Source organism: Saimiri boliviensis, chromosome 21 (genome assembly GCF_048565385.1).
Source record: "Saimiri boliviensis isolate mSaiBol1 chromosome 21, mSaiBol1.pri, whole genome shotgun sequence".
Lineage (NCBI taxonomy): Eukaryota > Metazoa > Chordata > Mammalia > Primates > Cebidae > Saimiri > Saimiri boliviensis.
This window is the reverse complement of record NC_133469.1, coordinates 32,671,957-32,699,252: the sequence shown is the minus strand read 5'-3', so window position 1 is coordinate 32,699,252 and position 27,296 is coordinate 32,671,957. Positions and strand designations below refer to the sequence as shown.

Sequence of the window (27,296 nt, the reverse complement as noted above, 5' to 3'; positions counted from 1 at the left end):
TTTTTTTCTTTTCCTAATGGTTAATTCAATTTCTTAGCACAATTTACCAAACAGTCCATGGTACTGCCTCCACATTCTATCTCCACAAACACAATACTTTCTCTGACATACACAATCTTTAGATATGTGGGTCAGTGTCTGGCCTGTTTCATGTTTCATTTGTCTGTCTTTAGGCTGATACCAGGAGCGGTCTTATTTTCCCATCTCACACTTCTTTAGGAGCAACTTGACATCCCATATCAGTGTTCATACAGGTGTCCACCGTAAAATTCTTTCAATTTTCTGTAGAAAAAGAGTGTTATGGCTCATCTGGCCCTTGCCCTTATATCACGATAAAATTTTTAAAGGCTCAGGTTTCAGACTGGGCCAGCTCCCAGCAGCCACGACCCTTGGAGAAAAGGACAAGGTTTAGGACAGTAGTGGGACTTCCATATTCCAGCAGACATTTGAGTTATTTGCTAGTTCCCATTGCTTCTTCTTTTTCTTTTTTGGGGGACTGAGTCTCACTCTGTCGTCCAGGCTGGAGTGCAGTGGCGCAATCTCAGCTCACTGCAACCTCCGCCTCCCGGGTTCTCCTGCCTCAGCCTCCCGAGTAGCTGGGATTACAGGTGCGCGCCACCAAGCCCAGCCGATTTGTGTACTTAGTAGAGACGGGGTTTCACTATGTTAGCTAGGCTGATCTCCAACTTCCAACCTCTAGTATCTGCCCGCCTCGGCCTCCCAAAGTGCTGGAATTACAGGTGTGAGCCACCGCGCCCGGCCTATGGCGCCAGTTTCACAGATGAGGGAAGTGACCCAGCCTCTCGGTCCCACCGAGGCACTGGGTCCCTGCCTGCTTCGTCTTGCCTTGCCCCCCAGCCCCTCTCCCCTGCCCTTCCATCTCCCCCGTCGGCTTCCCTTGCCGGTCTCTGGTTCTCTACCTCCTGCTGTTTAGTGGGGTCGAGACAGGGAGGACCAGGGAAGAGAGACGCGACTCGGCCCCGGCCACCCCGTGGGTCCGCGAGGCTGCCGCAGAGCAAGGGTCTGTCACCAGGCCCCCTAGCCAGCCCTCGCTCCTGCCCTTGTCGGCCTCTGATCGTGTCTCTGCTCCCCCAGGGCACCCTCTCCAACTCTCTTCCTGTCTGCCCCGCTGACGCGTCCGCGGCCCGAGCGCCCCGCTGGCTGCGGGCACCTTCCTCTCTGACTTCCGCTTACCCTCCGCAGCCCCGCTTCCGCCCCGCTCCAGCTCCCTCGGCCGCCGGCGCCGGAGCTCTCCGCGGCCACAAGGGGGCGCGCGCGGCCCAGTCTGGGCGCGGGAGCCGCCGAGCGCCCACCCCGTTCCTCCTGGTGCCCCGCCCCGTCCGGCCGCGGCCCCGCCCCTCCCGGCGCCCCGCCCCGTCCGGCCGCGGCCTCGCTCCCTCGGATCCCCCCGCGCCCGGGACCCTCGGCCCCCCTGTTGCGCCAGCCCGCCTGGTCCGGCCATGGGTCCCGCCGTTCGCCCCGCGCTGAGATCGCCGCCGCCGCCGCCTCCGCCGCCGCCCCCGTCGCCGCTGCTGCTGCTGCTGCCCCTGCTGCCGCTGTGGCTGGGCCTGGCGGGGCCCGGGGCCGCGGCGGACGGCAGCGAGCCCGCGGCCGGGGCGGGGCGGGGCGGAGCCCGCGCCGTGCGGGTGGACGTGAGGCTGCCGCGCCAGGACGCTCTGGTCCTGGAGGGCGTCAGGATCGGCCCCGAAGCCGACACGGCGCCCCTGCTGGGCGGTCGCCTGCTGCTGGTGAGCGCTGCTGAGCCATCTGGCTGCATCACTAAACCCCTCTCCCGACCCGCCCTATAGACCCTGCACCCAGAACCGACCTTCATCCTCCACCAAGCGCTGACAGTCCAGCGCCCCTCCCCAGGCTGCCCAGCCACCAGCATTCAGGTGTCCAAATCCTGAGAGCCAGATGCTCTCCGAACTCTGGCCTTGCATCCAGTGTGACGACCCCGGCTCCCTCCTCCCCCACACCCTGTCTCCCTCTGCTCATGGCCTCTTGCCACGCAGATGGACATCGTAGATGCCGAGCAGGAGGCGCCGGTGGAAGGCTGGATTGCAGTGGCATACGTGGGCAAGGAGCAGGCGGCCCAGTTCCACCAGGAGAATAAGGGCAGTGGCCCGCAGGCCTATCCCAAGGCCCTGGTCCAGCAGGTGCAGGGGAGGTCTATGGGGGAGAGGGGCTGGAGGAAAGGATTCCAAGGCATCCACTAGAGCCAGGCCCTCTTTAGGTAGGCCCTTAACGAGCTTGCAGAGAAGTCCTGGGTGTGCGTGGGTCAGGGCACCCCAGTTTGAAGAATGGAGTCAGTATGGCCTCGAAGCAGGAAGGTGAGGAGAGGCCAGAGAGAGGTTGGGAAGCTTGACCAGCTCTGAGAGTATGGGGTGGGGGAGTTGCTGCTGGCGGCCACTGCGGGGACTTGGGGACTGCCCTGCTAGGACTGGCACCGTGCATCTGGAGGGGAGGTAGAAAGAAGCAGTTTCCGCCTTTGACCTCAGGGAGCTATGGCTAGTCTCCAGAGTTTTGCTCACTGCAGGGCGGGAGGCTAAGAGCAGCTGGGGCTGCAGCTGGTGAGACAGGTGTGCAGGCAGAGTATATGCTAGCTTCTCGCCTTGTGTCCCTCTGCAGATGCGGCGGGCCCTCTTCCTGGGGGCCTCTGCCCTGCTTCTCCTCATCCTGAACCACAACGTGGTCCGAGAGGTAAATCAGACCAGGCCGTGAGGGTAAGCAAGCTGGGGAAAGGGGGACCCAGGCCTGCTGACCTCCCTGTCTCCCTGCAGCTGGACATATCCCAGCTTCTGCTCAGGCCGGTGATCGTCCTCCATTATTCCTCCAATGTCACCAAGCTGCTGGACGCACTGCTGCAGTGAGTTGGCATTTAGACTTCAGAGGCCTGGGCTTGGGCACAGAGTGCCCCTGGTTCTCCCACGGGCTGGGCAGGGCTTGGGACCAGGATCTTACCTGTTAGATTTTTTTTTTTTTTCTTTTCTTTTTGAGACAGAGTCTCGCTCTGTCACCCAGGCTGGAGTGCAGTGTCAATCTCAGCTCACTGCAACCTCTGCCCCTCTGGTTCACGGAATTCTCCTGCCTCAGCCTCCTGAGTAGCTGGGATTACAGGTGTACACCATGCCCAGCTAATTTTTTTGTTTGTTTGTTTAGTAGAGATGCGGTTTCACTATGTTCGCTAGACTGGTCTCAAACTCCTGACCCTCTCATGATCTGCCCACCTCAGACTCCCAGAGTGCTGGGATTACAGGTGTGAGGCACCGCACCCAGCCATTTTTTTTTTTTTTTTTTAAGAAAGAGTTTCGCTCTAGTTGCGTGTGCTGGAGTGCAATGGCACAGTTTTGGCTCTCTGGAACCTTTGCCTTCCAGGTTCAAGTGATTCTCCTGCCTCAGCCTCCCAAGTAGCTGAGGTCACAGGCACCCACCACCACACCCAGCTAATTTTTTGCATTTTTAGTAGAAAGACGCGGTTTCACCATGTTGGCAAGGCTGGTCTCAAACTCCTGACCTCAGGTGATCCACCTGCCTTGGCCTCCCAAAGTGCTGGGATTACAGGTGTGAGCCCCCGTTGCCACTGCTGCTGTTGCTACCCCTGCTGCCACTGTGGCTGGGCCTGGCAGGGCCCGGCCTACCTGTTAGCTTTAAGACTGCCCTCTGTGCTGGTAATAGTGGCTCATCCCTGCAGCACTTTGGTAAGCTGAGGCTGGAGTATTGCTCGAGTCCAGGAGTTTGAGACCAGCTTGGGCAACATGGCAAAATGCGGTCTCTACAAAAAATACAAAAATTAGCTGGGCGTGGTGGCACATGCCTGTAGTCTCAGCTCATCAGCAGGCTGAAGTGGGAGGATCACTGAAGCCCAGGAGGCAGAGGCTGCAATGAGCTGCGATTGTGCCACTGCACTCCAGCCTGAGTAACAGAGGGAGACTGTCTCAATTTAAAAAAAAAAAAAAACCAACAAAAAACTGTCTTCTCCAGGCTGAAAAATGGGTGAGGGGATGGGAAGGAGGTTCCAGAGCCTGGAGCTTGGAGCAAGGAGGTGGCTCTGTGGACAGAGGGGACAGGCCCCAGCAAGGAGGAAGGTGGACTCTCTGGGCTTGCAGGCTTCCTGGCCTTGCTGGTGTGAAAGCTGGAAAAACCAATAGAGGGAAGAGGGCTGGAGCAAAGTGGAAGGCCTATGGGGGTGACATTCTTAGTTATCCTTTTCCTGCAGAGCTGGGGTGGGTGGATCTGGGCCTTCCAAGAGTCCTTCCATCTGGCCCTGGTGACTTTTGTCTCCCAGGAGGACCCAGGCCACGGCTGAAATTACCAGCGGAGAGTCCCTGTCTGCCAATATCGAGTGGAAGCTGACCTTGTGGACCACCTGTGGCCTCTCCAAGGATGGCTATGGAGGATGGCAGGACTTGGTCTGCTTGGGAGGCAGTCGTGCGCAGGAGCAGGTGGGTGCCAGCAGATTACAAGGGGCCTGGGGAGAGGAGGCTCGTGCAGCCTCATACATCGCCTTGTCTTGCAAATCCTATGGCTTCTCCCTGCCTTGGTGGCAAGGACAGCCGCTCCCAGCCCACAGGAATGCTGTGAGTGTTCAGAGACATGGTGAGGTGAGCGCTTAGTGGGGCGCCTGGGCCAGGTCACGTGCAGTCCATGTTAGCTGCTGTCCTCGTGTTCTGCAGCATCGGGAAGCCTTATTCCACTGCCTGTAGAATCAAGTTCAGGCCCCTTCACTTGGCTTTCACAGCTCTCTGCATTACTCACTCGCTCTGTTTTTCTAGTCCTGTTTCCTATGCTCTGGCTACCCTGTGCCAGTGACCACACATGCCCTGGCCTTCTGCCCCTGGGCCTTGTCTATGCCTAGCTGTAGACGTGGACACCCTTTCTCTCTGTTTCCACATGTCCTCGTCTAGCTAGATCCTTCACAGCTCATCCTGCCACCCTTCTTTGGAAAGCCTCCCTTGCACCCCAGCTTGAAGTTCCCCTCTCTCCCTCTTCTGTATACAGCAAGGTGTGGTCAGGCCTTTCCTGGGCTTCTCAGGACAGCCCATCCTGCATGTGGTGGGGCACGTCACTTTGTCCCGACAGCCAGGACTGTGTTTTATCATCTCTGGATTTCCAACACTTGGCATCAGGCCCTTCGGGGGTATTCAGTCCACAAGCATTTCTTGAGTCCGTACTTGGCCTAGCAGTCATGTCTTGGTCTCCTGGTGTGCAGCCTCTAGCAGGTGTTTGGCCAACGTGGGCTGTGCAGGGCAGCTTCAAGATGGGCGATCTTGGGGTCAAATCCTGGTTCGGAAACCTTAGCTGACTGATCTCAGGCTGGGAGTTTCTCCGCTCTGGCCTCGTGTTCCCCTTTGCGAACAGGGACGGTACACTGTGTGTCCCTGTCATGGGTGGCCCACACAGGCCTCTGGACAGGGCAGGCATTGGCGAGAGGCCCAAGGTGGGGCTGTGCACAGTCTGCAGGTTGCTCTGGCTGCCCCAGAGAGCAGAGCTGAGAAGCCTTGGCCAGGCTACAGGCCGGGGTCAAGGTGGTCCCAACCCAAGTATTGGGTGGTCATAGCAGCTGAGGTGTTTGAAGGGTGGTTGGGGTAGGCATCTCAGTGGCTGGCCTGATGGGCATCAGGCTCTCAGTCCTGACCCCAGGGCCCAGTCACCATCCCTCTAGCTTCTGAGATTCCAGAGCAGTAGCACCCATGTATCAGGAAGGTCTGATGAACAGCAGTGGCACTATCCTGGCTCACGGCAGCCTCGACCTCCTGGGCTCCAGGGACCCTCCCACCTCAGCCCCCCAAGTAGCTGGGACTACAAGCATATGCTATCATGTCTGGCTAATTTTTATATTTTTTTGTAGAGATGGGGTTCCACTTTGTTGCCCAGGCTGGTCTCAAACTCCTGAGCTTGGGCAATCCTCCCACCTTGGCCTCCCAAAGTGGTGGGATATCAGGCGTTAGCCACCATGCCTGGCTAATGAACAGTCCTTACTGCTCTGATGCCAAACCCCATCCTGCCCTCTATCTTCACCTGGAGCTCTGCAAGCTGTGTTCTCCAGGATGCACTGGACCTGGGGCACATAGGGCTCCCCAGCATGCACAGAGCCTGGGCAGCCTGGGTCTCTGGCCTGCAGCAGAGCTTCAGGCTAGCCATACCTTCAGCCCACCCAGCTGGCTGCTCTGAGGCTTACGCTGTGATGGCCACTAAGATGGCATGGGGCTCAGGAGAGCGTCACTTTGTCTCCTGACAGCCAGGGCTGTGTTTTATCATTCCTGGATTTTTAACCCTTGGCATCAAGGGATTTCTGTCCACAAGTATATCGAGTCACTTCTCTGCCAGGCAGTGCCGCCCCGGTCTTCTGGTATACAGCCCCAGCAGGTGTTGGCCAATGTGGCCTCTCTAGCCCTGGGCTCATGGGCACCTAATCTGGAGGGCAGATAGGCCAGAGACATGCTGTCACTCTGCTGCGGTGAGCACTGAGTTGGTGGTGGGCCCAGGACCCTCTAAGGCATGATAAAGGCACTCAGCGTAGGGCGTGGGGACAACTTCCTAGAACAGGTGGCACTCCCAGCTGCAGCTGGAGGAAAGAAAGGGAAGAAGGGCGCAGAACGGAAAGGCAAGCTGGGGCTCACAGATGCTTCCCAGCGAGGGCCCCCAGAGCACCTCCACTCTGAACACTGGAACGGCTTGTGGCTTGAGCAGCACTCAGGCTTGTCTAGAGCAGTGGCCTCTTCCCCACGACAGTCGATGAACTTCGGCATTGGTCAGGGAAGAACATGACGGCAGAGAGCTTTGAAGTGAACGAGTGTATTAGTCACACACGTGCGCACCTCGGGGGGGCATGCCATGTTTTGCTTACTCCGCGGCACCATCTCCTGATCCAGCTGTTGAGTAGTCTAAGCCCAGCAGCCACACTGCATCTTGGGTGAGTTGAGTCAAGGTCATTGTGGTTCCCTGAGTCACTCTGAGGCTGCCCAAGGCCCCCAGGTTTTAAACTGTCCTCTCAATCATGCTTCCTTTCCAAATTCACTCATTCCGCAAAGCCGGTGGGAGGCACTGGGCGAGAGTGGTGAGCACATCAGCTGTGGCTGCCTCCCACCGATGGGAGCACATGGACCAAGGGCAGCTGCAAGGGAATGCTGGGTAGAGCAGGTGTGAGGAGGGCTGGGCAGCAGTAGGTTAGGTGGGGGCATTCGCCCAGCTAGAGAGGTCAGGGAGCTTCTAGAGCAAGTAGAGGCAGTAGCCGAGGAAAGGGGTGAGGTGGAAAAGGATTTTCAAGACAGGAACAGTGTGGAAAGGCACAGACACAGAAGGGAGCCGGCAGCACAGGACACTGAGAGGAGGCAGATGACACTCCAGGGAAGGAGCTCAGGCAGGGGAGCTGCGGGCCCGGGGTGCAGGGGAGAGCCCTCTGGCTGTGGGTGGTAAATGGTGGCAAGGAGGGTGTGAGAGACCCCCCCCAGGAGAACACAGCATCAGGCCTTGGGGGCTGGCTCCCTCCCGTACTGGGGGTGTGCGAATATTCAGCCTGGATGGGTGAGTGGGTGACAGCAGGGCCTGAGAAAGCCAACCAGGAGGAAGTGCAGGAGGATGCAGGTGGGAGAGTGAGCGGGTCCCAGGCTGGGTGCTGCATTGCTGGGTGCTGGGTTGCTGGGTGCTGGGTTGGGGAGTCTCTGAGGCCACCAGATAAGAGGCTTCTGTGAGTGTAAAACATCTGGTTTGTTGCCCAGGAGAGCCCTGGGCTGGGAATGGACGTGGCTGTCCTTGGCGCTGGATGGGGAGACGTGTAGGGCAGAGCGGGGGCAGCAGCGGTGGACCCTGAGGAGCACACGGGGAGGAACGGAGCCTTCAGAAGAGGCAGCCAGGGACTGCAGGGACACAGCGGCCTTCAGCACCCTTCACCTGCCTGCTCCCTGGTGCTCCTGGGGGTGGATGTTCCTGAGGGAAGCATGTGGGGGCGGCCCCATGTCCTTGATGACTGCTTCCCTCCACAGAAGCCCCTGCAGCAGCTGTGGAACGCCATCCTGCTGGTGGCCATGCTCCTGTGCACAGGCCTCGTGGTCCAGGCCCAGCGGCAGGCATCGCGGCAGAGCCAGCGGGAGCTCGGAGGCCAGGTGGGAGCCAGCCCCCGGGAGCCCCAGTGCCATGAGCCCTTGGGCCTGTGAGACCGTGCCCGTTCTCTACCCACAGGTGGACCTGTTTAAGCGCCGCGTGGTTCGGAGACTGGCATCCCTCAAGACCCGGCGCTGCCGGCTGAGCAGGGCGGCACAGGGCCTCCCGGAGCCGGGTGCTGAGACCTGCGCTGTGTGCCTGGACTATTTCTGCAACAAGCAGGCTAGTGTCCCGGGTAGAGACCAGCCATCAGCTCACCTGTGATGCCTACCACCGTACTCCCGAGACCCTGGAACTACCCCTAACAGTCCCTTCTTCCAGCCACCAGGGCTACAGAGCAGAATTTCGGGGTGTTGGGGAAGCCATGAGGTTTCAGTTCCCCAGCTGAGGCGAGGGGCATGGGACCAGGCACCCCCATGTGGAGTCCTGCTTCGATGGCCTGAGCCCTTCCTCCCCAACCTCTGTAGTGGCTCCGAGTGCTGCCCTGTAAGCACGAGTTTCACCGAGACTGTGTGGACCCCTGGCTGATGCTGCAGCAGACCTGCCCACTGTGCAAATTCAACGTCCTGGGTGAGCACCAGGGGCGGTGGCCCTCGGCCTACTCCACCTGCTCCTCACCTGATGCCTCCCTCCCTGTTCTTCCCCTCCCCCGCAGGGAACCGCTACTCCGAGGATTAGCTGCCCAGCTGGGCTCTGCACATGGGGAAGGACCCTTCCTGTCTACACGTCAGTCCTCAGCCTGGGCTCCCAGGACAGGACAGGATGGGACAGCAGGACGGACAGGAAAGCAAGCCCAGTGGGTGGAAGGATGAGGGCCCCACCATGTCCACACTGGGAAGGAGAGCCCCGCAGCTTCAGACTGAGGATCCAGGGCCGGGACCTGTTAGTAAAGGAAGAGAGGTCACTTTGGGACCTTCTCGGTAATCCTGGGACGTGACTCTGCTGTCCTCACAGGCAGCTCCCAGGTCAATAGGAAAAGGGAATATGGAGCCAGTGCGGCTGTCCCCAGGGTTCCGGGAGCTCCCTGTGGCCTCTCAGGGAATCCCTGGGGGCTGAGACTGCAGTGGCCAGGCTGTGTGCTTATTTATTGGGGGGTGGGTTGAGGGAAGAGCTATTTGGCCTTGGGGTACCCTGGCCTGACCGTCTTCTGGGATACGTCTTGGTCAAGGCTGTCTGCCTGTTACCCTTGGTCCTTGGGTACCAGGAGCCATAGGTCCTGCTGCCTGTCCAGCCTGGCTCCCTTCCTGGGCCTAGCTAGGACCAGAGGCCTTAGAAACCATCCTGTCCTGGACTCCTTGGCTGCAGCTTTGTGCTACTGACCAGGACACTCAACTCACAGGATCAATGTGGTGCATCAACCAGGGGCATCCATTTTTTTTTTTTTTTTTAAAGAGTTGGGGTAGGGAAGGTTTAATAGTAAAATAAACATGGCTATATTTTAACATAAGATATAAAATGTGTATGGGTGTTTTAAGATTTAAAAAGTCACCTTAGGTTCTACTGCCTGTGGTAAATGGAATTCCAAGATGGCCCCCAAGATTCCCACTGCCACCCACTGTGAACATGCCCTGTATTAATCTAATCTCTGGAACTGTGACTCTAAGGGATTTTATGCTCATGGTTGGGTTATGTGGTACAGCAAGTTGACCTGAAGTAAGGGAATTTTTTTTTTTTTTTTTGAGACAGAGTTTCGCTCTTGTTACCCAGGCTGGAGTACAATGGTGCGATCTCAGCTCACCGCAACCTCCGTCTCCTGGGTTCAAGCAATTCTCCTGCCTCAGCCTCCCGAGTAGCTGGGACTATAGGCATGCCCCACCATGCCCAGCTAATTTTTGTATTTTTAGTAGAGACGGGGTTTCACCTTGTTGACGAGGATGGTCTCGATCTCTTGACCTCGTGATCCACCCGTCTCGGCCTCCCAAAGTGCTGGGATTACAGGCGCACCGCGCCCGGCCTAAGGGAAAGTATTGAGTGTGCCTTGGCCTAACCACATGAGCCCATTAAAAGTCGTCTTCTGCTGGTACAAGAGGAGGAAGTCAGGGATTTAAAGCATGTGGTGGATTCGGTGCCTGAGAAATTCTCTGTTGCTGACTTGAAGATGGAGGGAGCCCCATGGCAAGGAAAGTGGGCGGCCTCTAGGAGGTGAGAGAGGAGCTGGCTTACAGCAGCCAGTGAGGAGATGGGGACCTCAGTCCCATGGCCACAAGGATTGGAATTCTGCCACCATGTGGAATGAGCTTGGAAGTGGATTCTTCCCCAGAGCCAGCAGAAAGGAGCACAGCCTGGTAGATGCCTCGATTTCTACCTTCTGGGACCCTTAGCAGAAAACCCAGCTACACAAAACCTAGACTTCCAACCTCCAGAACTGGGAGCTAATGAATACACGGGTATGGAATTGGTGGTGGCCTGAGAGAGTTGCTCAGCTGTGAGGTTGTTCCCCTGGACTTGGCCACAGGCCTCCTGGCTCAGAGTGCTAAGGCCTGGTGCTCCCCTGTGAGGGAGGTGCCTGGGCCCCTCAGAAGCAGGAAATTAGGCTTGACCCTCCTCTGTGAACTGAGGTGCTCTGATGGCTTGTTCACCAAGGAAAAGTGCTTCAGGCACCTGGGAGCGTGCACCCTGAGAAGGCCTCGGCAAGTTTTTGGAGACCGTCCTTCACAGGCAAGTGGCTCAGGGCAGACTGGTGGCTTCATGAGGAAAACGAGCCCTGGATGCTCAGCTGCGTGGCATCCTGGGCTGGGGAGGGGGGCAAGGGACAGGCATGGGACAGCCAGGGCTGGCAGGATGTCCTCTGCTTGAGGGAGGCCTTGCCCTACCTTTGGTGGCCTCCTGGGGCTCTGACCTCTAGGAGTTAGAGAAACCTTCATGACGTTCACCATTTCCTAAAGGAGAGGAGTTCCTCAGTGAAAGGAGGCTGACTTCTTGGGTCCTTAATGTGCCCAGTGCAGGTCCAGAGCAAGGGTGGGAGGCCGAAGGCATCGCTCCCCTCTGCCTGCCTCAGAAGTCCTCAATGGCCCTTCCTCTGTCCACCCTCACCTGACACCCATCTGAGTCCGTGCAAGACACTGAGCCCAGGTTCACCCTGGGCCCTTGCTCTGGGACTAGAAAGACGGCCCTTCACTTGGCCCAGGTCCTAGGAGCTTCCTCTGCCCTGGGTGTACTCTCCTGTCCCACAGTCTCTGTCAGGAGGGAAGCAGAAAGGCCCCTTTTACTGAGGGCCAATAGGGCCAGGACTCTGCTGGCTGATGACCTACATGGCTGGGGACTCAGTGGCTCCTGCCCAGGACAGGGAAGGAAGGACTCTTTCCCCAGCTCAGCCATACTGTGAGGCCAAGATGGCTGTGGGCCAATGGCTGGGCCTTTATTACAGTGGGTGGGCTGCCAGCCACCTGCCATCCAGCCCCACCCCTACCACAAGCTACATGGGCCGCTCCTGGGGCTGGTGTGCAGAGCTAGCCTGGCCCCAGCCAGGTGACAGTCTCCTCTTCAGCCTGACCAAGGCCCTGATGGGGCTCTGGGTGGAGGTGGCCGAGTGGGTCACATCCTCCAGCAAGGACTTGCTGGGCTGGCTGCAGGGCTGCTGAGGTGGGGATGCACAGGGCTGCTGAGATGGAGAGGTGCGGGGCTGCTGGGATGGAGAGGTGCGGGGCTGCTGGGATGGAGAGGTGCGGGGCTGCTGGGATGGAGAGGTGCGGGGCTGCTGGGATGGAGAGGTGCGGGGCTGCTGAGGTGGGGATGCGCGGGGCTGCTGAGGTGGGGACGTGCGGGGCTGGCCGGGCAGGGTCCTGCCCATCCTGCTGCCAGGAGGGTGCTGTCTGCCCAGGGGCCTGAAGGAAAACCAGATCCAAGATCCTCTGTGAGTGCAGGGGATGCTCCACCTACCTGCCCTGCTTCTGGTAAAGCCTCACTCACCCTGGGGATATGCTCTGGGTCTGGACTGGTGGTGTTGCTCCCTGGGTTCCCTTGCTGGAAGGGGACCAGAGCTGGTCCTGTGGGATCAGCTACAAAAAAAAAAAAAAAAAAAAAAAAAAAAAAAAAAAGGCCAGTCTTAGAAGAGCCCAGGAGTCCCCTCCCCACTGTACAGAGAGGGTGTTGTAATCATGGATGAGGAGGGAAGGCCTGAACGCATACCCACGAGCCCTTCCACCTGGGGCGGAGCCTAGGAAGCCTTCCAGGGCCTATTCTCAGCTGCAAAACCTCAGGCAGACAGCAAGTGTGGGGAGGTTTCTTTCTGGGATGGCTTTTTTTTTTTTTTTTTTTGTAGAAACAGGGTCTCACTATGTTGTCCAGGCTGGTCTCAAACTCCTGGGGTCATAATCTGCCTGCCTTGGCCTCTCAAATAGTTGGGATTACAGGCATGAGCTGCCATGCCTGGCCTGACAAGGCTTCTTGCTGCACTTAAAGGCATGAAAGGCTATAGAGGATATGGGACTGGAAGGCACTGGATCCTAAACATCCTCAAGCCTTCTGGAAATGTGAAAAATGTTTCACAAAAGCACAGCCTAAGACCTCATGCAATGAGGTGGGCTCCCATAAGTTCCTAGGGCAGAGTCCGAAGACCTCTGCTGGGTAGGGGCTTCCTCCTGGTCCCCAAGGGCCCGCCCTCTCAGGCCTACCTTGAGGCCACCCTGCTGGGCCACTTCCCGGATTTTGGACAGCATTGATTGGAGCCGCCTGTTCTCCTCCTGTAGGACCCGGATGCGGATGTCGTTGGCCTGCACTTGCCTCTCCATGTGATCTGTGACGTTGCCAGAGTCTGTGGGACATGTTATCTGGGACTCCACCCTGCTCGATCTGCCTCCTGTGCCCAGCGGGACAGGACCTTAGGAGGGAGGCACACCTGCTTGGGTGGGTGGCCCGGCACCTGGCCCAAGGGAGCTATTAGTACACCAGGCCTCCCATCTCACCTTCCCTTTCCTGAAGCCTTGTTCCCACCTCCCTGTCCCCCCACCTGCTGGGACAATGACTAGAATATAAAATCTGAGAGCTGGGTGGGGCCTAGAGCTCTCAAAAGATTTAGCAAATAAGCAGAAGAGTGAATCTCTTCCTAGGCCCCGTTTTGGACAGGCCAGAGACAAAGCGAGCTGTCCAAGGTCATAGCCAGCTCAAGGGTGGGAATGGCAGGAATTTGGCAAGGCTGCTCTCTCCCCTGCTTTTGTGATGGATGCTTCCTTCTGGCTCCATGAGCCTTGGAGAATTGCTGCCCCTTCTGGTTCAGTTTCCTGCTTTGCAAAAAGGGGCTATGACCTGTCTCACAGGGTGTTTGAGAAGGGGACAGAAGGGCCTGGATGACGTCGTATGGGCAGCTAAATTGCAGATCTTCCTGCCAGCTGTGCATGGATTCGCCCCAGCACCTTAGGGGGCTGGAGGGGCTGGGAGAACCTAGGTCACCTGATGTCCAATCCTGTGCCAAGATGGGCACCTAGCACTCCTGTGCCAAAGGGTCCAGGACAGCAGGTGGCTGGGGGCTGTCATTGGAACTAGTCCCCTGGTGTGGTTTGGGGACCCATTCCAAGGACCAAGAAGGGGGACACAGGCAAGTTGAGCAAGGACTGGCATGTGATGTGGTGAAGAGCATGGGCTGCAGGGACAACCAGACCTGTGTCTGGATTTGGCTGTCGTGACTAGAGGCAGTCACATCACTGTTGGGCTTTCACGTCCGTGTCTGCACAGAGTGGATAATGCATGAAGCACCTGCATGCTGTGGTGGGTCCACAGGGGCTGCACTGCTGGCCGCCCAGCTTTACCACCCTCGCTACAGGCTGCGGAGCTGCAGACCCCAGTGTCCTGCCCACATGAGCCCTCGGCTGCTGGCTCTGAGCCCCGGCATGCCCTTGGCACCATCCCCAGTCCCCTACCATGGATCTGGGTCTCGGTGGGCTGGTGCAGATCTGGGAAGGCCACCAGCAGCCGCTCCCGCTCCCTCAGCTCTACCAGCTCCCGCTCTAGCTCCAGGATGGTCAGCCGCAAGTCTGTAGTCACCTGCTCCAGGCCTTGCTTCTCTCTCTGCAGGCTCTGCAGCAGCTCCTGGGGCAGGGGAGGCTCAGGCCTGGCTCCTGAATAGCCACATGGCACTGAGCACCCCTGGGGCACCGTCCCTACCCCCAAGACACAAGACAGGCCTGCCAGCACTCATCTGGCCAGAGGCTTCTCTAGCAAAAGGGAAGACACCCACCCTCACCTGCTGGGCCTGGAGCTGGCACTGCCCCTGCTCTCGCTCGCTCTGCAGCTGCTCTTGCACATGGGCCCGCTGGGCCTCAGCCTCGTCCAGGCTGCCCCGCAGCTCCTCACGCTCCTGGTCCAGGCTGTCCAGCTGCTTTAGCAGGGCTCGCTGCTTGGCCTGCAGGGACTAAGCAGGAATGGACAAGCAGGGAGGCTGTGAGACCCACAGGGTAGGCCCAGCCACATGGAACTAAGGAGGCTACAGCATCTACTACCCCCATCTCCGCTCCCTCATGTGTGTCTAGGGAACGCTGGTCCCATGCGTGGAAGGGTAGGGGTGGGGGGAGGCTGGCAGCAAGCAGATGCACATATGGTCAAGGCCAAGACTCCCAGCTTAAAGACCCCGGCCCTTGGAACACAGTTGGCTGGCTCTGGGGGTCTCACCCCGACTTCCTTCCAGTCATACGTAGACCCCACTTGGAGAGGAATTCTGAGAACTAAGTTTTTCTTCTCCTTGGGTCTCTAGTGTCACATCATCCCCCACCACTGAAGCCCACACTTCCTAATGCCCACTGAATGGAAAGCAGGAAGAACTAAAGCCGGTCTGCTCGGAGCCCTGGCTCCACCTTTTGCTAGCTGTGTGGCCTTGGGCAACTTCCTTAACCTCAGTAAGGCTGTTTCCTCATTCGTAAAATGGGGGTGACAAGAGTATCTGCCTCCTGCTGTAGCAAGGAGTAAGCATCAGAGGCTGTGGAGCTGGTGGCTGGGTCACAGCAGACACCTGATACATGGCGGCTGTGAAGGTTTGCAGGGAACACAGAGCTTCCCCTATCCTGGGCCCATGCCTGACCCTGGGGACTCTCAACTGAACTCCCTGGCTCTTGCTGAGCTTCTGAGGGTAGCTCAGCCAGGGAAGCCCCAGACCTGCCCCCTTCACTGGGTAACAGGTCACCTATTCCCTCAACCACACTTCTGAGCACTCCTGCAAGGCCCCACTGCCCAGAACACAGCTGTGTCCGGGGCTCTGGCTCACCCTCTGCCTGCCCTATCCTTCCACTGGCTGATGGCTGATGTGGCCATGCCCCCCTGCACCCCTTAGCCATCTGGCAGGAGAGTGTGGCACATCTGTTCATCTTTCCCTGTGGGGCACTCCTCCAGAGTGAGGCCTCATTAGGGAGTATCTATCTGTCCCTAGGTCACTGTTCCTCAGTGCCTGGCTCAGGGCAGACTTTGTGAGGGTGAGTCAATCCCACACCTGGAGGTATCTCAGGGAGCAGGTGCCCAAACAGATGAGCCCCCATTCCCTGCCAGCACAGCCCTCTCTCCCTGCAGCCTACGTTGTGGGTTCCCAGGCTGGCGAGGGCCCCGGCCTCACCTCCTGGTGGCGGACCATGCTGTCCACACGTGCCTTCTCCTTGTCCAGCTCCTTGCTGGCCCAGCACATCTGCTGGCTGGCGCCCTCCAGCTGCTCCTCCAGCAGCTGCACCTGCCTCTCCGCCGCCGCCCTGCACGCGCCTTCCTCCTGCAGCTGCTGGGCCTTTGCCTCTGCAGCATTGAGCAGGTGTGGGATGGGGTAGGGCAAGGGAGCGCTGTACTACCTCAGACCCAGGATGGGACCCGAGCAGGAGATCACATCTCTGGGCCTCAGAGTCCTCAGCCACAAAATGGGCTCTAAACCCTGCCCGAGGTGGGTCTGGAAAACAGAAGGTGCTTTCTGGGTGGGAGGTGGCACCCCAGCTTGGCCACTGCCCAGCAGGGTGGTTGGCCAGGCCCACCCTCCTGTGGCTGGTTCCCTTCATCTTCGCCCTGGATGCTCAGGGGACAGAGACGGACGATGCTCATCCAGCCACACTACTAGCTTGAGATGTGGCATGGGGGGCCTGGGTCGGGGCTCCTTACCCACAGCCTGCATGGACTCCCGCTGCTGTTTCAGTTCCCTCTCCAAGGTGGCCATCTTTGTCTTTAGGTCACTTGTTTCTATGGCAGCCAAGAGAGAGGCCCTTCAGAGGGTCCCATGGGCCTGGCCAGTGACCTTCATGCCCAGTGTGCCCCGTGCAGTGGAGGCAGCCCATTGCCTGCAGAGGAGCCACCTGTGGTTGTGGGAGGAGCTCTGGGGAGTTGGTGGAGGGGGCTGGACCCTCGTCCACCCTGCTTCTCATGGGCTGGCTGCCATGTGTCTGCACCTCTCTGGGCCTTGGTATCATTCATGGAGGCAACCATGAGGCTCAGAAAGGGCAAATCCCTCAGGCCTCATATCAGTGGGCACTAGCCAACTTCTAGTGCCAGGAACTGAGTCTCTGATGGCTTTTCCCAAAACCAGAGAGGCTGCTCTGCTTGGCTCGAAGTGCCAGGGGACTCTCTGGAAGTAGCCCTCAATGATTGACAGTGCAAGTGGATACATACCCTGGCTCCCTCCCCGACTGAGGGACAAGTCTGGGCAACCATCCTAGCCCGGCTCCTGGTGGCCCCAGCAGGACTGAGCTCACAGTGTCACAGCCGGATGAACACACCCTTCCTTGCTGCCCTCCCTTCTCTGCCTCTTGCCTGTGCCCCAGCCTGGGTTTCCTCCACACAAACCACTTATCCTAGAAGCCCCGTCTCAAGCACCCATGCGAAGGCTGTGGCAGAGCCCCTGGGCACCAGGCGTCCAGCCTCCGGGGCACAGACCTGTGAGCAGCTGATGCTTGTCATGTTCCCACTCAGCCAGGCACTGCCCATTCTCCTCCGCCTGTCGCCGCCGCGCCCCCTGTTCCTGTTTCAGTGCCTGCTCCAGCTTGCACACCTGCTTCCTCAGGCCATCCTTCTGCTCCTCAGCCTTTGCCAGCTGGGCCCTGAGGGCCTCCACATGCTTACTGAGGCGCGTCAGGTCTTTGCTCTGCTCTGCTGCCCAGCGGCCCACCGTGGCAGCTGGCAGTGGCCTGAGCCCCATGCTGTCCTGTACCAGTTGCTGGAACTGGCCTAAGGATGAGGGTAAGTTCTGGCTCTGACACAGGCTGATGACCACCTTGCCCACCTTCGACAGGCTTCCCTGGATGCTGGCACACGCGTCACAGGGCACCAGGGCCGTCTCAATGGTCTGGCAGTAAACACTCCTGCTGTTCTTGGAGACCGTGGCTGGACACTGCAGGGAGGCTCTGACAGGGAGGCTCTCTGGGTCTTGGCAGGTCTGGGGCAAGCCTGGCATGGGGGAGGAGGGCTTGATGAACTTGGCAGTCAGATATTCAGGGCTCCCGGCTGGCTCGTCCTTGGCGGTGGGCTTGGAGGTAGGGGTCTCCCTTTGGTTTGCCCCTTTCTGTGTTCAGAAGAAGCAAAGGGAAACCAGGTAAGAGAAAGTGGAGGGAGGTGACTGGTTCCCTGGGGAACCAGCCTTACCTGACACTCAGACCCTCAGACGTTTTCTGACACCAATGTAAATAAGAGAGAACTTACTCCCTCTTTTCCTCTGACTCAACTTACCACACCCAGGCCTCCTCTCTACCCCAAGCTCCAGGCTTGATCTGATTGTATGCATGGTGTTGGGAGGGCGATGGTGACGGTTGCAGCTGCTGGTTACTGGGCTCTTGCTTAGTGGACGTGCCTGCTCTCATGTCACCATAGCCACTCTCAGTTTTAGTTTCTTCCCCATCACGGTGACAGTGGCCCTTCCCCAGTGGGTGCCAGTGTGGATTATGGGATAGCCCGTAACAGACAGGGCTCACAGACCTCCACTGTCTGAACCTCAGATGAAGAAACTGAGGTTCAGAGGAGGCAGGATTTTTCCAAAGTCCCACAGGGACATCAGAGCCAGAGAGCAAGGCATGACCACCCAAGGCCTGCATTCTTAACTGCCACACTGTGTGGGCCTTGATTGGGAGAGTGGTGGAGGCCAGTGAAGGCTGCGGTACACACGGTGGTAGGCTAGGAAGCCAGAGTGGGGGTGAGGTGTGAAGGCCACCACAGTGGGGAGACAGAGGATGGGACCCACCTGGGGGAGCGCCTGCTGGTGGAGCATGCCCAGCCTCAGCAGGCTGTCCCAGAAGCGCCGCACTGTGAGCCCCACGGACATGCAGGGTCCCGCAGCCCGCATGGGGGGCATCATCTGCTCTGAGCCAAGGTTCTCCAAGTAGCTCATGCAGCTTTGAAGCAGTAGCAGGAGCCTGCGGGCAGAAATGCCAGATTGCTGGGGCCCTGGCTCGTGCCAATGTACCCTCAGACCATACTGCAGATCTGGCTCTGGGGAACTGGCCCAGGCATCAGGGACTTGGAGTCTCAGACTATGCTCTGCTGGGCCAGCTTCAAACCTAACCCAGGGCTGCTTCCTCCAGGAAGTCATCCCTGGCCATAATCTCTGCTTGGGAGCGTCTGCTGGGTCTCCTGGGTGGCCCCTCTGCCTGGCTCTTCTCCACTGGACCAGTGCTCTCTGTGAAGCTGAGCCTGGCCTTGCCTCAGTTGTATCCTGAGTCCTTGAGAAGTGCTGGGTGAATGGCTGCCCTGCATCCAGTGACCCAGAGCCTCCACTTGACAGATGAGAACTGAGACCAGGAGAGGGGAGGAGCTTGCCCACAGCCACAGGTTGATAAGGCAGAGTGGGGTGTGTGCACAGTCTCCCAAGGCTAGTCAAGGGCTTCTGCAGGGTGAGCTGCTTCTGTGACAGTGGAGACCTGTGTCACGACAGCTAGGTCTCTGTCCTAACCTCAAAGTTCAAAATTAAAGTCAGGCATGAGTTATAAGAAAACGCAATATTATAATAAAAAGCTAAGTTTGCATTTGCATGGGAACCGAGCTATTTTAAAGTAGTATTGTGTTGACGACACACACCAGGAAGATAAGTGAAATCAGCTTGTTGCAGGTGCAGCAGGGTCATCCCAAACCCTGTGGGGCCTTGGGTAGAGAGGGCCTGGGGGAGGAGGTGCCAACCGCCTCCAGGCCCTGCCCCTCTTTGGCCAATGTGTCCTCCTCTGCAGACGTGGACAACAGCACTTGCCATGGTGCCAGGCAACACCGGGGAACAGGGACGCACCTGAGAAGAGGACACATCATAACCCTGACAGAGCAACAGTCCATCTGCCCAGACTGACCGACTGACTAGCAGTGGGAGACCGTGGTGCTGCTGTCTGCAGTCTTAGCCGTGACCCCATCCCTGCCATGAACTGAGCAGCTCAGTGCTACACCATGTAGTGGAGGCCAGGGCCCCAGACTCCAGGGTTCACAGGCTGGTCTAGGTCTCACCCAGCAGCGTCTGCCAGGAATTACTTACACACACAGGAGCCCAGAGGGGGCTTTAACTCAGGCAGAGGTAGGCAGAGGGGTCAGGCAGGGCAGCGGGCATGTCAGCAACAGCTTCATGGAGAAAGGGATGGGTAAACCTAGCCGTGACAGATGGGCAGGGCATTCCTAGCAGAGGGACAGTGTAATGCATAAAGTCACGGAGGAAAGGAGGTGTGTTCTGTGCTCATCATTGAGCCATTCAGAGGTTACATATGGTGCTTTTGTACCAAGGGCTCCTCCAGGCCTGAGTGGCTTCTCTGTCCCTGAGCAGGTCATCCTGAAACCACTGGAGACTGAAGTCCCTCTCACATTCTCTGTCACCTGTCTGGCCTTCATGGCTTTAAGGTTGGTTTTATGTTGTTGTTGTTGTTGTTGTTTTTAAAAAAAAAAACAGAGTCTTGCTTTGTTGCCCAGGGTGGAGTGCAGTGGTACAATCTCAGCTCATTGCAACCTCCAATTCCCGAGTTCAAGCAATTCTCCTGCCTCAGCCTCCTGAGTAGCTGGGACTACAGGCTTGCACCACCGTGCCTGGCTCATTTTTATATTTTTAGTAGCTTCCTAAGTGGCTGGGACAATAGGCACACATCGGCTGGGCACAGTGGTTCACACCTGTAATCCCAGCACTCTGGGAGGCCAAGGTGGGTGGAACACCTGAGGTCAGGAGTTCAAGACCAGGCTGGTGAACATGGTGTAACCCTGTCGCTACTAAAAATACAAAAAATTAGCCAGGAATGGTGGCAGGCACCTGTAATCCCAATTACTGGGGAGGCTGAGGCAGGAAAATCTCTTGAACCCAGGAGGGAGAGGTTGCAGTGAGCCAAGTTCATGCAACTGCACTCTAGCCTGGGCAACAAGAGTAAAACTCTGTCTCAAAAAAAAAAAAAAAAAAAAAGGCATGCACCAACACACCCAGCTAATTTAAAAAATATTTTTGTAGTGATGGGGTCTCCCTTTGTTGCCCAGGCTAGCCTCAAATTCTCAAATGATCCTCCCAATCAGCCTCCCAAAATGCTGGGATTACAGGTGTTGGCCACTATGCCCAATAAACCATGTCATTTTTTGTTTGTTTGTTGTGTTTTTTTTTTGAGACAGAATCTACTCCATTACCCAGGCTGGAGTGCACTGGTGTGATCTCAGCTCACTGCAACCTCTGCCTCCCACGTTCAAGTGATTCTCATGCCTCAGCCTCCTGAGTAGCTGGAATTACAAGCACGCACCACCATGCCCAGCTAATTTTTGTATTTTTAGTAGAGACAGGGTTTCACTATGTTGGCCAGGGTGGTCTTGAACTCCTGACCTCAAGTGATCCGGCTGCCTTGGTCTCCCAAAGTGCTGAGATTACAGGCGTGAGCCACCATGCCCGGCCAACCATGTTAACTTTACAAGTGATGGGGCTGCAGGAGCATCCACGAGGCTCTTCCCAGAGGGTTATGATTTGGAAAAAATGCATCCTGTATCTGGCCTTGTGATATGCAGAGGGAACAGCACAACCCACAGGACAACAGGAAAGAGAGCCTGGGATGGAAACTCTGAGAAGCAACTATGGTGTCCTGGACACAGAAACCCTGAGGAGGCAGCTGGGAGTAGCTGAGAGGCCCAGGTCACACCTGTGGTGTGACAGAGACCAATGGAGTAGAAATCAACTGCCTGAGGTGGACAGGCTAGGCTAGCCTAACATGGCATAGCACAGCACACAACACAAGACACTCGATAAAAGGTGAGACCACTTTGAAAGACCGAAGCTGATGTAGCTCCGACAGGTACTCAATGGTAACTGTGTTACCAACATCAACCCCGCCTCTGGAGGGGCTTCTGCAGCTGCCACTGCTTTCAGGGGCAGGTACCGGCATCCTGAGATGACCAGGTTTGGTCAAGGCCCTCACCTGTCGATGACCAGCTCCAGCAGCACAGCATGGGACAGCTGTGTGAACTCGGGGTCACCAGGAACATGGTCATAGTGCTCCAGCAGGACCACCATGTCAAGGTCACAGGCGACGCGATCAGGGAACTTCCAGGAGGGGAAGCACACGGGCCCAGCGTGGGAAAAGACGTCTACGATGGCACCCTGCAGGTCGGTGAGGTCCTTGCGCAGGCTGTCCATGCAGGCCTGGCTGCCCAGCAGGTGCGCCATCCTCACAGCTCCTAGGGCGAGCACAGAGGAGCCCTGCCAACCAGAGCCATGTGGCTGCTGCTGGAGGAAAGTCCCCAAAACCCTGGGTAGGCTGAAAGTCCACCCCAGACCCTGGGAGAAGTCTGTTTCCCAGCCATACGTGACAAGGCCTTTTGGACCTGGTCCTGAGTGGCCTCGCCAGCTTCTCAGTCCCCCTACCACAAGCACATACTGCAGAGTCCATCACTCCACAATTCCTTCCCGAGGGCTTAGGCTGGGTGGATTCAGCTATTAACAAGAATATGCCTGCTGTCCTTTCCCAGAGTGAATCCTGGAACAGGGCACACACAACTGAAAGAGAGTTACAGCTACAGCATGATGGAGAGTGTTGGGCCACACCAGGCCACTGTCATCTCCTGCCTAGACCACTGTAGCAGTTTCCAGCTGGGTCACAGGCCTACCCTCTCCATTCTGAACACCTTCAGCTCCAGAGACCTGGACCAAACTCTATCGGATCACGTCATGCTGGCTACAGTGCCTCAGTACTCCCTTTGGCCTGTGGAAACAAAGCCACCTCCGGACACCTGCCTGCCTCCAGCCTGAGCAGAGGGCGTTCTTCAATGGTGCTGGCTTTGACTGAAGAACCCACTGTGTACCGCTTCCCTCAATCTCCCTCATTTCTACAGAGGAGGAAATTGAGGCTCTGAAAAGTTAGGGAGCTTGCCCGAGGTCACTCAGGAAGTTGAGATTCTGAGTCCACAATCTGCTCTGTCCTCAGGCCATGCTACTTCCAGAGTAGCAGTGTCCAGGAGAAATACAACACAAGCCACACATGGGATTTTAGGTATTTCTACTAGCCACTGATGGGCTACAGGAAATGGTACCCCAAAATATGGCACCTTGGAAATGCAAAAAACTGCAGAAGCAGGAAGGCCACTCTCATCTTCCCCTCATCCTTCCTCCCTAGAGCAGGCCACCAGGAAGGTCAGTCTGTAACCTCTCCCTTCCTTCTCCCCTGAAGACCCTCATGTGACAGGTGTTCTGCTCTATACCGAGATGGGAAGAAATGTCACACAGGGATACCAAGAAGAATCTGAGAAAACAGCCCTTGCTAAATCGATTCCCTCCCTTATTTATTAATATTTGATTGTATCTTTTCTTTCTTTTTTTTTTTTGAGACAGAGTCTCACACTGTCACCCAGGCTGGAGTGCAGTGGTGCAATCTCAGCTCACTGCAATCTCCGCCTCCTGGGTTCAAATAATTCTCCTGTTTGGCTAACTACAACCTCTGCCTCCTGGGTTCAGGCAATTCTCTTGTCAGACTATTCCTGTAGTCCCGGGTAGCTGGGACTACAGGTACACACCACCACACCCAGCTAATTTTTGTATTTTTAGCAGAGATGGGGTTTCACCATATCGGCCAGGCTGGTCTCCAACGCCTGACCTCAGGTGATCCACCTGACTTGGCCTACCCAAGTGCTGGGATTACAGGCGTGAGCCACGGTGCCTCGCCATATCATAACTTTTGGTCCACTAATCATAATTCTGAATGACTATCCATGAAAACACAGATCTCCAGGCCGGGTGCGGTGGCTCATACCTGTAATCCCAGCACTTTGGGAGGGCGAGACAGGAGGATTATGAGGTCAGGAGTTCAAGGCCAGCCTGGCCAATATGGTGAAACCTCATCTCTACTAAAAATACAAAAATTAGCTGGGCATGGTGGTGCGCACCTGTAATCCCAGCTACTCGGCTGGCTGAGGCAGGAGAATCGCTTGAACCAGGACTGGGAAACAGGTTGCGGTGTGCCAAGATCAGGCCACCGCACTACAGCGTGGGGTACAGAGCGAGACTCCGTCTCAGAAAAACAAAAAACAAAACAAAACAAAAACCAAAAAAACACAGATCTCCTTGTCTCTTTGGGTTTTCATTTCTGAAGGTTTCCATGTCAGGAAAAACTTTTATTAAATAAATTTGTATCCTTTCTCTTGTTAATCTGTTTTTAAATTTTATTTCACGTATTTATTTACTAGAGTCAGGGTCTCACTTTGTTGCTCAGGCTGGAGTGCAGTGGTGCTATCATAGCTCACTGTAACTTCAAACTCCTGGGCTCAAGTGAACCTCCCACCTCAGCCTCCTGAGTAGGTAGGACTACAGGTGGGTGCCACCACACCTGGCTAATATTTTTTATTTTTTGTAAAGAGAGAGACTTGCTGTGTTGCCCAGGCTGGTCTTGGCCTCCTGGCCTCAAGTGATCCTCCAGCCTTGGCCTCTCAAAGTGTTGGGGTTATAGGCGTGAGCCACCTTAATCTGTCTTTTATTAAACCTGTGATGGGTGAGGAAAAGATATCACTTTTTCTCCCCTACTAACCATTTCAAAGTTCAAAAGCCATGTCGGCTGGTAGCTATTGTACTGGATGGCACAGAGGGTCAGATGCTGTGTGTGCATTCAGCAAATGAGGACTGAGCATCTGCTCCATGCCAGGAGGCACTGTGTCAAGACCAGGAACACAGCAGGGCACAAGCAGCACTGTCCTCCAGGAACTACCAACGATATCTGAGGGTCTCTGCAAGAAGTAAGCTTGTGTGTGCCAGTTTCAGCTGTGGGACATTACCCAAGTGATATGTGTCTGCCCCATGACACTTACAACAAACATGCCCACATCCTGCACTCCTGTTGTCTTGGCAACTGCCTCTCATGAGCTATTGCTGCCCAAGAGATTTTATGTCTCCAAGGAGGGAGGCAGAAACAAAGGGAAAATAACATAGGCGAGTATTCTGGGTTTCCTTCCCGGAACGGGCATGAAGGAAATAAAGCAATCAAGAAGCCCCAACCTGGGAGGAAGTGTATTCAGGTGGCAAAGCACTTGGAATTCATAAGCTTGCTTGTGAAGGCACCAGGAAACACTGATCTGCTCATCTTCAAATAACTACAGCTGCCATATGAGGCCATCTTTGATATCAACTCCCACTAGATCTTGGTTCAGATCCCTAGCAGTAAATTACTTTATGTTGTTTCTTCTGAAAATTGAGGTCACGCAGATATAAGCATGGTTTAAGTACTTACGTGCTGGGTGCGGTGGCTCACGCCAGTTATTCCAGCACTTTGGGAGACCAAAGTGGGTGGATCACCTGAGGTCAGGAGTTCAAGACCAGCCTGACCAACATCGCAAAACCCTGTCTGTACTAAAAATACAAAATAAAAAATTAGCTGGGCATGGTGGTGCATGCCTGTAATCCCAGCTACTAGGGAGGCTGAGGCAAGAGAATTGCTTGAACCTGGGAGGCGGAGGTTGCAGTGAGCCAAGATCACAGCATGGCACTCCAGCCTGGGCAACAAGAGCAAACCTCCGTCTCAAAAAAAAAAAGAAAAAGTACTTATGTGCATGTCACGTGAAGAGATGAGCAATCTCTGTCATTCCTGGGTCTTGAGTGGAAGACTCAAGTACTTCAATGTCGCCGTAACCACACAGGTGACAGCAGTAATTGAGCCCGTATGGAGGAGTAGCAGCTAACTCTGCCTCTCCTCAGTTTCCTGGGGCTCCAGGTGGACTTCTGACTCCCAGAGAAGAGAGGAGCCTTTCCTACACTTCCGTTCAATATTCAAGCGCCTTCTCTCTCTCAGAAGTAGTACCCTACTCCTACTGAAAGATGATGCCTACTTCCCAGCCAGGGGGCCTGCTGAGATTCAAAGTCACCACCATGAAAACGCGGGAAACTCTAAAAGCAGCTATGTGGCAAATGTCAGTCTCAAACATGACACTGTTAATTGCCTGGATCCCTGGGGACACTGAAGGGACTGAGTGAGGACAAAAGAGTAACTGCACTAGTAGAGTAAGAAGCCTGGCTTGAACTTGCATTCCTACTCTACCAACTCCAAACTTCACTATCCTCATTTGTAAATATATTACTATAAAGAATCAATGTACTACATGAAGTGTACTGGCTCATAGTAAGTGACCAATACATCCTAGCTATCATTATTCTACATTAATAACAACATTGAGGCTGGGCACAGTAGTTCACACCTGTAATCCCAGCACTTTTCGAGGCCAAGGCGGTGGACCACAGGTCAGGTGTTTGAGACCAGCCTGGCCAATATGGTGAAACCCTGTCTCTACTAAAAATACACAAATTAGCTGGGTGTGGTGGTGGGTGCCTGTAATCTCAGCTACCTGGGAGGCTGAGACAGGAGAATCACTTGAACTCGGGAAGTGGAGGTTGCAGTGAGCAGTGATTGTGCCACTGCACTCCAGCCTGGGCAACGGAGTGAGACCATCTCAAAAACAAACAAACAAACAAAAAAAACAGTGACATACAGCTATGGTGTGTGGGGGAGGGGGAAGGCTTGAAAGAGCAACCTTTCCTATCACTCCCTCATTTCACAGATGAGGAAACTGAAGTCCAGGCACAGGTTCGAAGCCAGGTCCCCGCTTTCAGCTTTCAGGAGTTGAGGAGGGGACGAAGGAGAGAGGGGAATCTTCGGAAAGGGTGAGAAGCCGGCAGGATGCCAAGTAGGCCTCTGGGGAGTGAGGGGAGCTGCAGGGCCACCCCGGTGAGAGTGAGGGGTGAAACCTAAAGCAGCAGCCCTGTAATCCCAGAACTTCGGGAGGCCCAGGCGGAAGAACCGCTTGAGCCCAGGAGTTTGAGATCAGCCTGAGCAAAGTAGGCAGACGTCCACCCACGTCCCTACAAAAAATTTTTTAAAACTGGCCGAGAGCAGTGGCTCACCCCTGTAATCCCAACACTTTGGGAGGCCGAGGCGGGCGGATCATTTGAGGTCAGGAGTTCGAGACCAGCCTGACCAACATGGTGAAACCTCGTCTCTACTAAAAATACTAAAAAAATTAGCAGGGTGTGGTGGGCGCCTGTAGTCCTGGCTACTTGGGAGGCTGAGGCAGAAGAAACAGCTTGAACTCGGAAGGCAGAGGTTGCAGCGAGCCGAGATTGAGCCAGTGCACTCCAGCCTGGACGACAGAGCCAGACCCCGTCTCAGAAAAAAAGTAAAAGAAAGCAGCAGCCTTGATTTGAGAGAGAGACCCCAGGGGGGCTGGAGGGCGGGACTACGAAAGGCAGAGGGTGGAAGCAAGAAAAGGCAGACCCATGGGAAAAGGGAATTAAGGAGGTAGGATTCGGAAGAGGGGCTTGGAGGATGTGAAATCAAAGAGGGGACTATGGGAGTAGGGAAGTGGGGCCCTGAGGCGGCGAGCCTGAGGGGACCCGGGCTCTCCTAAATAAGGCCAATGGGCGGGAGCTGGGCTCTTCGGAGGCGGGGTCGAAGGGAGCGAGGCACTGGCCTGCCGAGTAAAGGAGCCGCGAGGTGAGTGCAGCTGGGGTCCGGCGGGTGATGCAGAACATCTCACCTGCCTTCAGCTTCACAGCTTTAGCCTCTGTGTCCGGTCGGCTCCCGAAATTGTATCCAGCGCGCCTGCGGCACCTGGGATTCCCGGAAAGCCCTAGCCTGGCCCAGGCCGTTGCCTTGGCAACGGCGTCGAAAGCTGCGGTGCCCGCTGGGAGGGACCGGAAGCGCGCCACCGAGAGAGGGTGGTCCCGGAAGTACGTCAGTCTCACCTTCGCGGTCACAACTCACTCGGTCGCCGCCATCTTGCGAGTTCGTCGTACTGTCCGAGCGGGGAGGCTGCCTTGAGGCGGCACCCCGTCACCGACACCGAGGCGG

General features: G+C 56.3%; 2 protein-coding genes across 12 annotated transcripts; one reads left to right on the top strand and one right to left on the bottom strand.

Moving 5' to 3' along the window:
- Nucleotides 1–505: 505 nt before the first annotated feature.
- On the top strand, nucleotides 506–9,517 carry RNF215 (ring finger protein 215). Of its 5 annotated transcripts, XM_003938455.4 has the most exons (9): nucleotides 507–1,748; nucleotides 2,016–2,159; nucleotides 2,632–2,703; nucleotides 2,784–2,869; nucleotides 4,289–4,445; nucleotides 7,986–8,105; nucleotides 8,182–8,325; nucleotides 8,571–8,673; nucleotides 8,759–9,517. In XM_003938455.4, exons 1-9 carry the CDS (start codon nucleotides 1,461–1,463, stop codon nucleotides 8,779–8,781), a joined length of 1,137 nt encoding a protein of 378 aa, XP_003938504.2. In that variant the 5' UTR covers nucleotides 507–1,460; the 3' UTR covers nucleotides 8,782–9,517. The 5 variants fall into 5 exon arrangements, with proteins under 5 accessions (XP_074247190.1, XP_003938504.2, XP_039318470.1 ...); XM_074391089.1 differs by having other exon boundaries at nucleotides 506–1,748; nucleotides 7,989–8,105; nucleotides 8,571–9,517; XM_039462536.2 differs by having other exon boundaries at nucleotides 511–1,748; nucleotides 8,571–9,517.
- CCDC157 (coiled-coil domain containing 157) lies at nucleotides 6,138–27,262 on the bottom strand. Of its 7 annotated transcripts, none has more exons than XM_074391083.1 (11): nucleotides 27,191–27,262; nucleotides 21,393–21,651; nucleotides 18,227–18,398; nucleotides 16,930–17,554; nucleotides 16,162–16,239; nucleotides 15,638–15,807; nucleotides 14,282–14,449; nucleotides 13,959–14,127; nucleotides 12,717–12,922; nucleotides 12,013–12,101; nucleotides 6,138–11,927 (listed from the first exon to the last, which is right to left on the bottom strand). In XM_074391083.1, the coding sequence occupies exons 2-11, from the start codon at nucleotides 21,638–21,640 to the stop codon at nucleotides 11,519–11,521; spliced, it is 2,334 nt and encodes a 777-aa protein (XP_074247184.1). In that variant the 5' UTR covers nucleotides 21,641–21,651; nucleotides 27,191–27,262; the 3' UTR covers nucleotides 6,138–11,518. The 7 variants fall into 7 exon arrangements, with proteins under 7 accessions (XP_074247184.1, XP_010347449.3, XP_074247185.1 ...); XM_010349147.3 differs by lacking the exon at nucleotides 27,191–27,262 and adding an exon at nucleotides 26,983–27,150; XM_074391084.1 differs by lacking the exon at nucleotides 27,191–27,262 and adding an exon at nucleotides 26,983–27,150 and having other exon boundaries at nucleotides 12,717–12,856.
- Between the last annotated feature and the right edge of the window lie 34 nt (nucleotides 27,263–27,296).

What these genes read in the sequence shown, in the direction of transcription:
- RNF215 (XM_039462536.2), top strand. Translation starts at nt 1,461, where the DNA reads ATGGGTCCCGCCGTTCGCCCCGCGCTGAGATCGCCGCCGCCGCCGCCT. An exon ending in ACCACAACGTGGTCCGAGAG is followed by an intron (nt 2,704 to 2,783) that starts GTAAATCAGACC and finishes GTCTCCCTGCAG; the next exon opens with CTGGACATATCCCAGCTTCT. An exon ending in GCAGTCGTGCGCAGGAGCAG is followed by an intron (nt 4,446 to 7,985) that starts GTGGGTGCCAGC and finishes TTCCCTCCACAG; the next exon opens with AAGCCCCTGCAGCAGCTGTG.
- CCDC157 (XM_074391083.1), bottom strand. Translation starts at nt 21,640, where the DNA reads ATGGCGCACCTGCTGGGCAGCCAGGCCTGCATGGACAGCCTGCGCAAG. An exon ending in GCCAGCTCCAGGCCCAGCAG is followed by an intron (nt 14,128 to 14,281) that starts GTGAGGGTGGGT and finishes CCCCTGCCCCAG; the next exon opens with GAGCTGCTGCAGAGCCTGCA. An exon ending in CCCAGCAGGGTGGCCTCAAG is followed by an intron (nt 12,102 to 12,716) that starts GTAGGCCTGAGA and finishes TTTTTTTTGTAG; the next exon opens with CTGATCCCACAGGACCAGCT.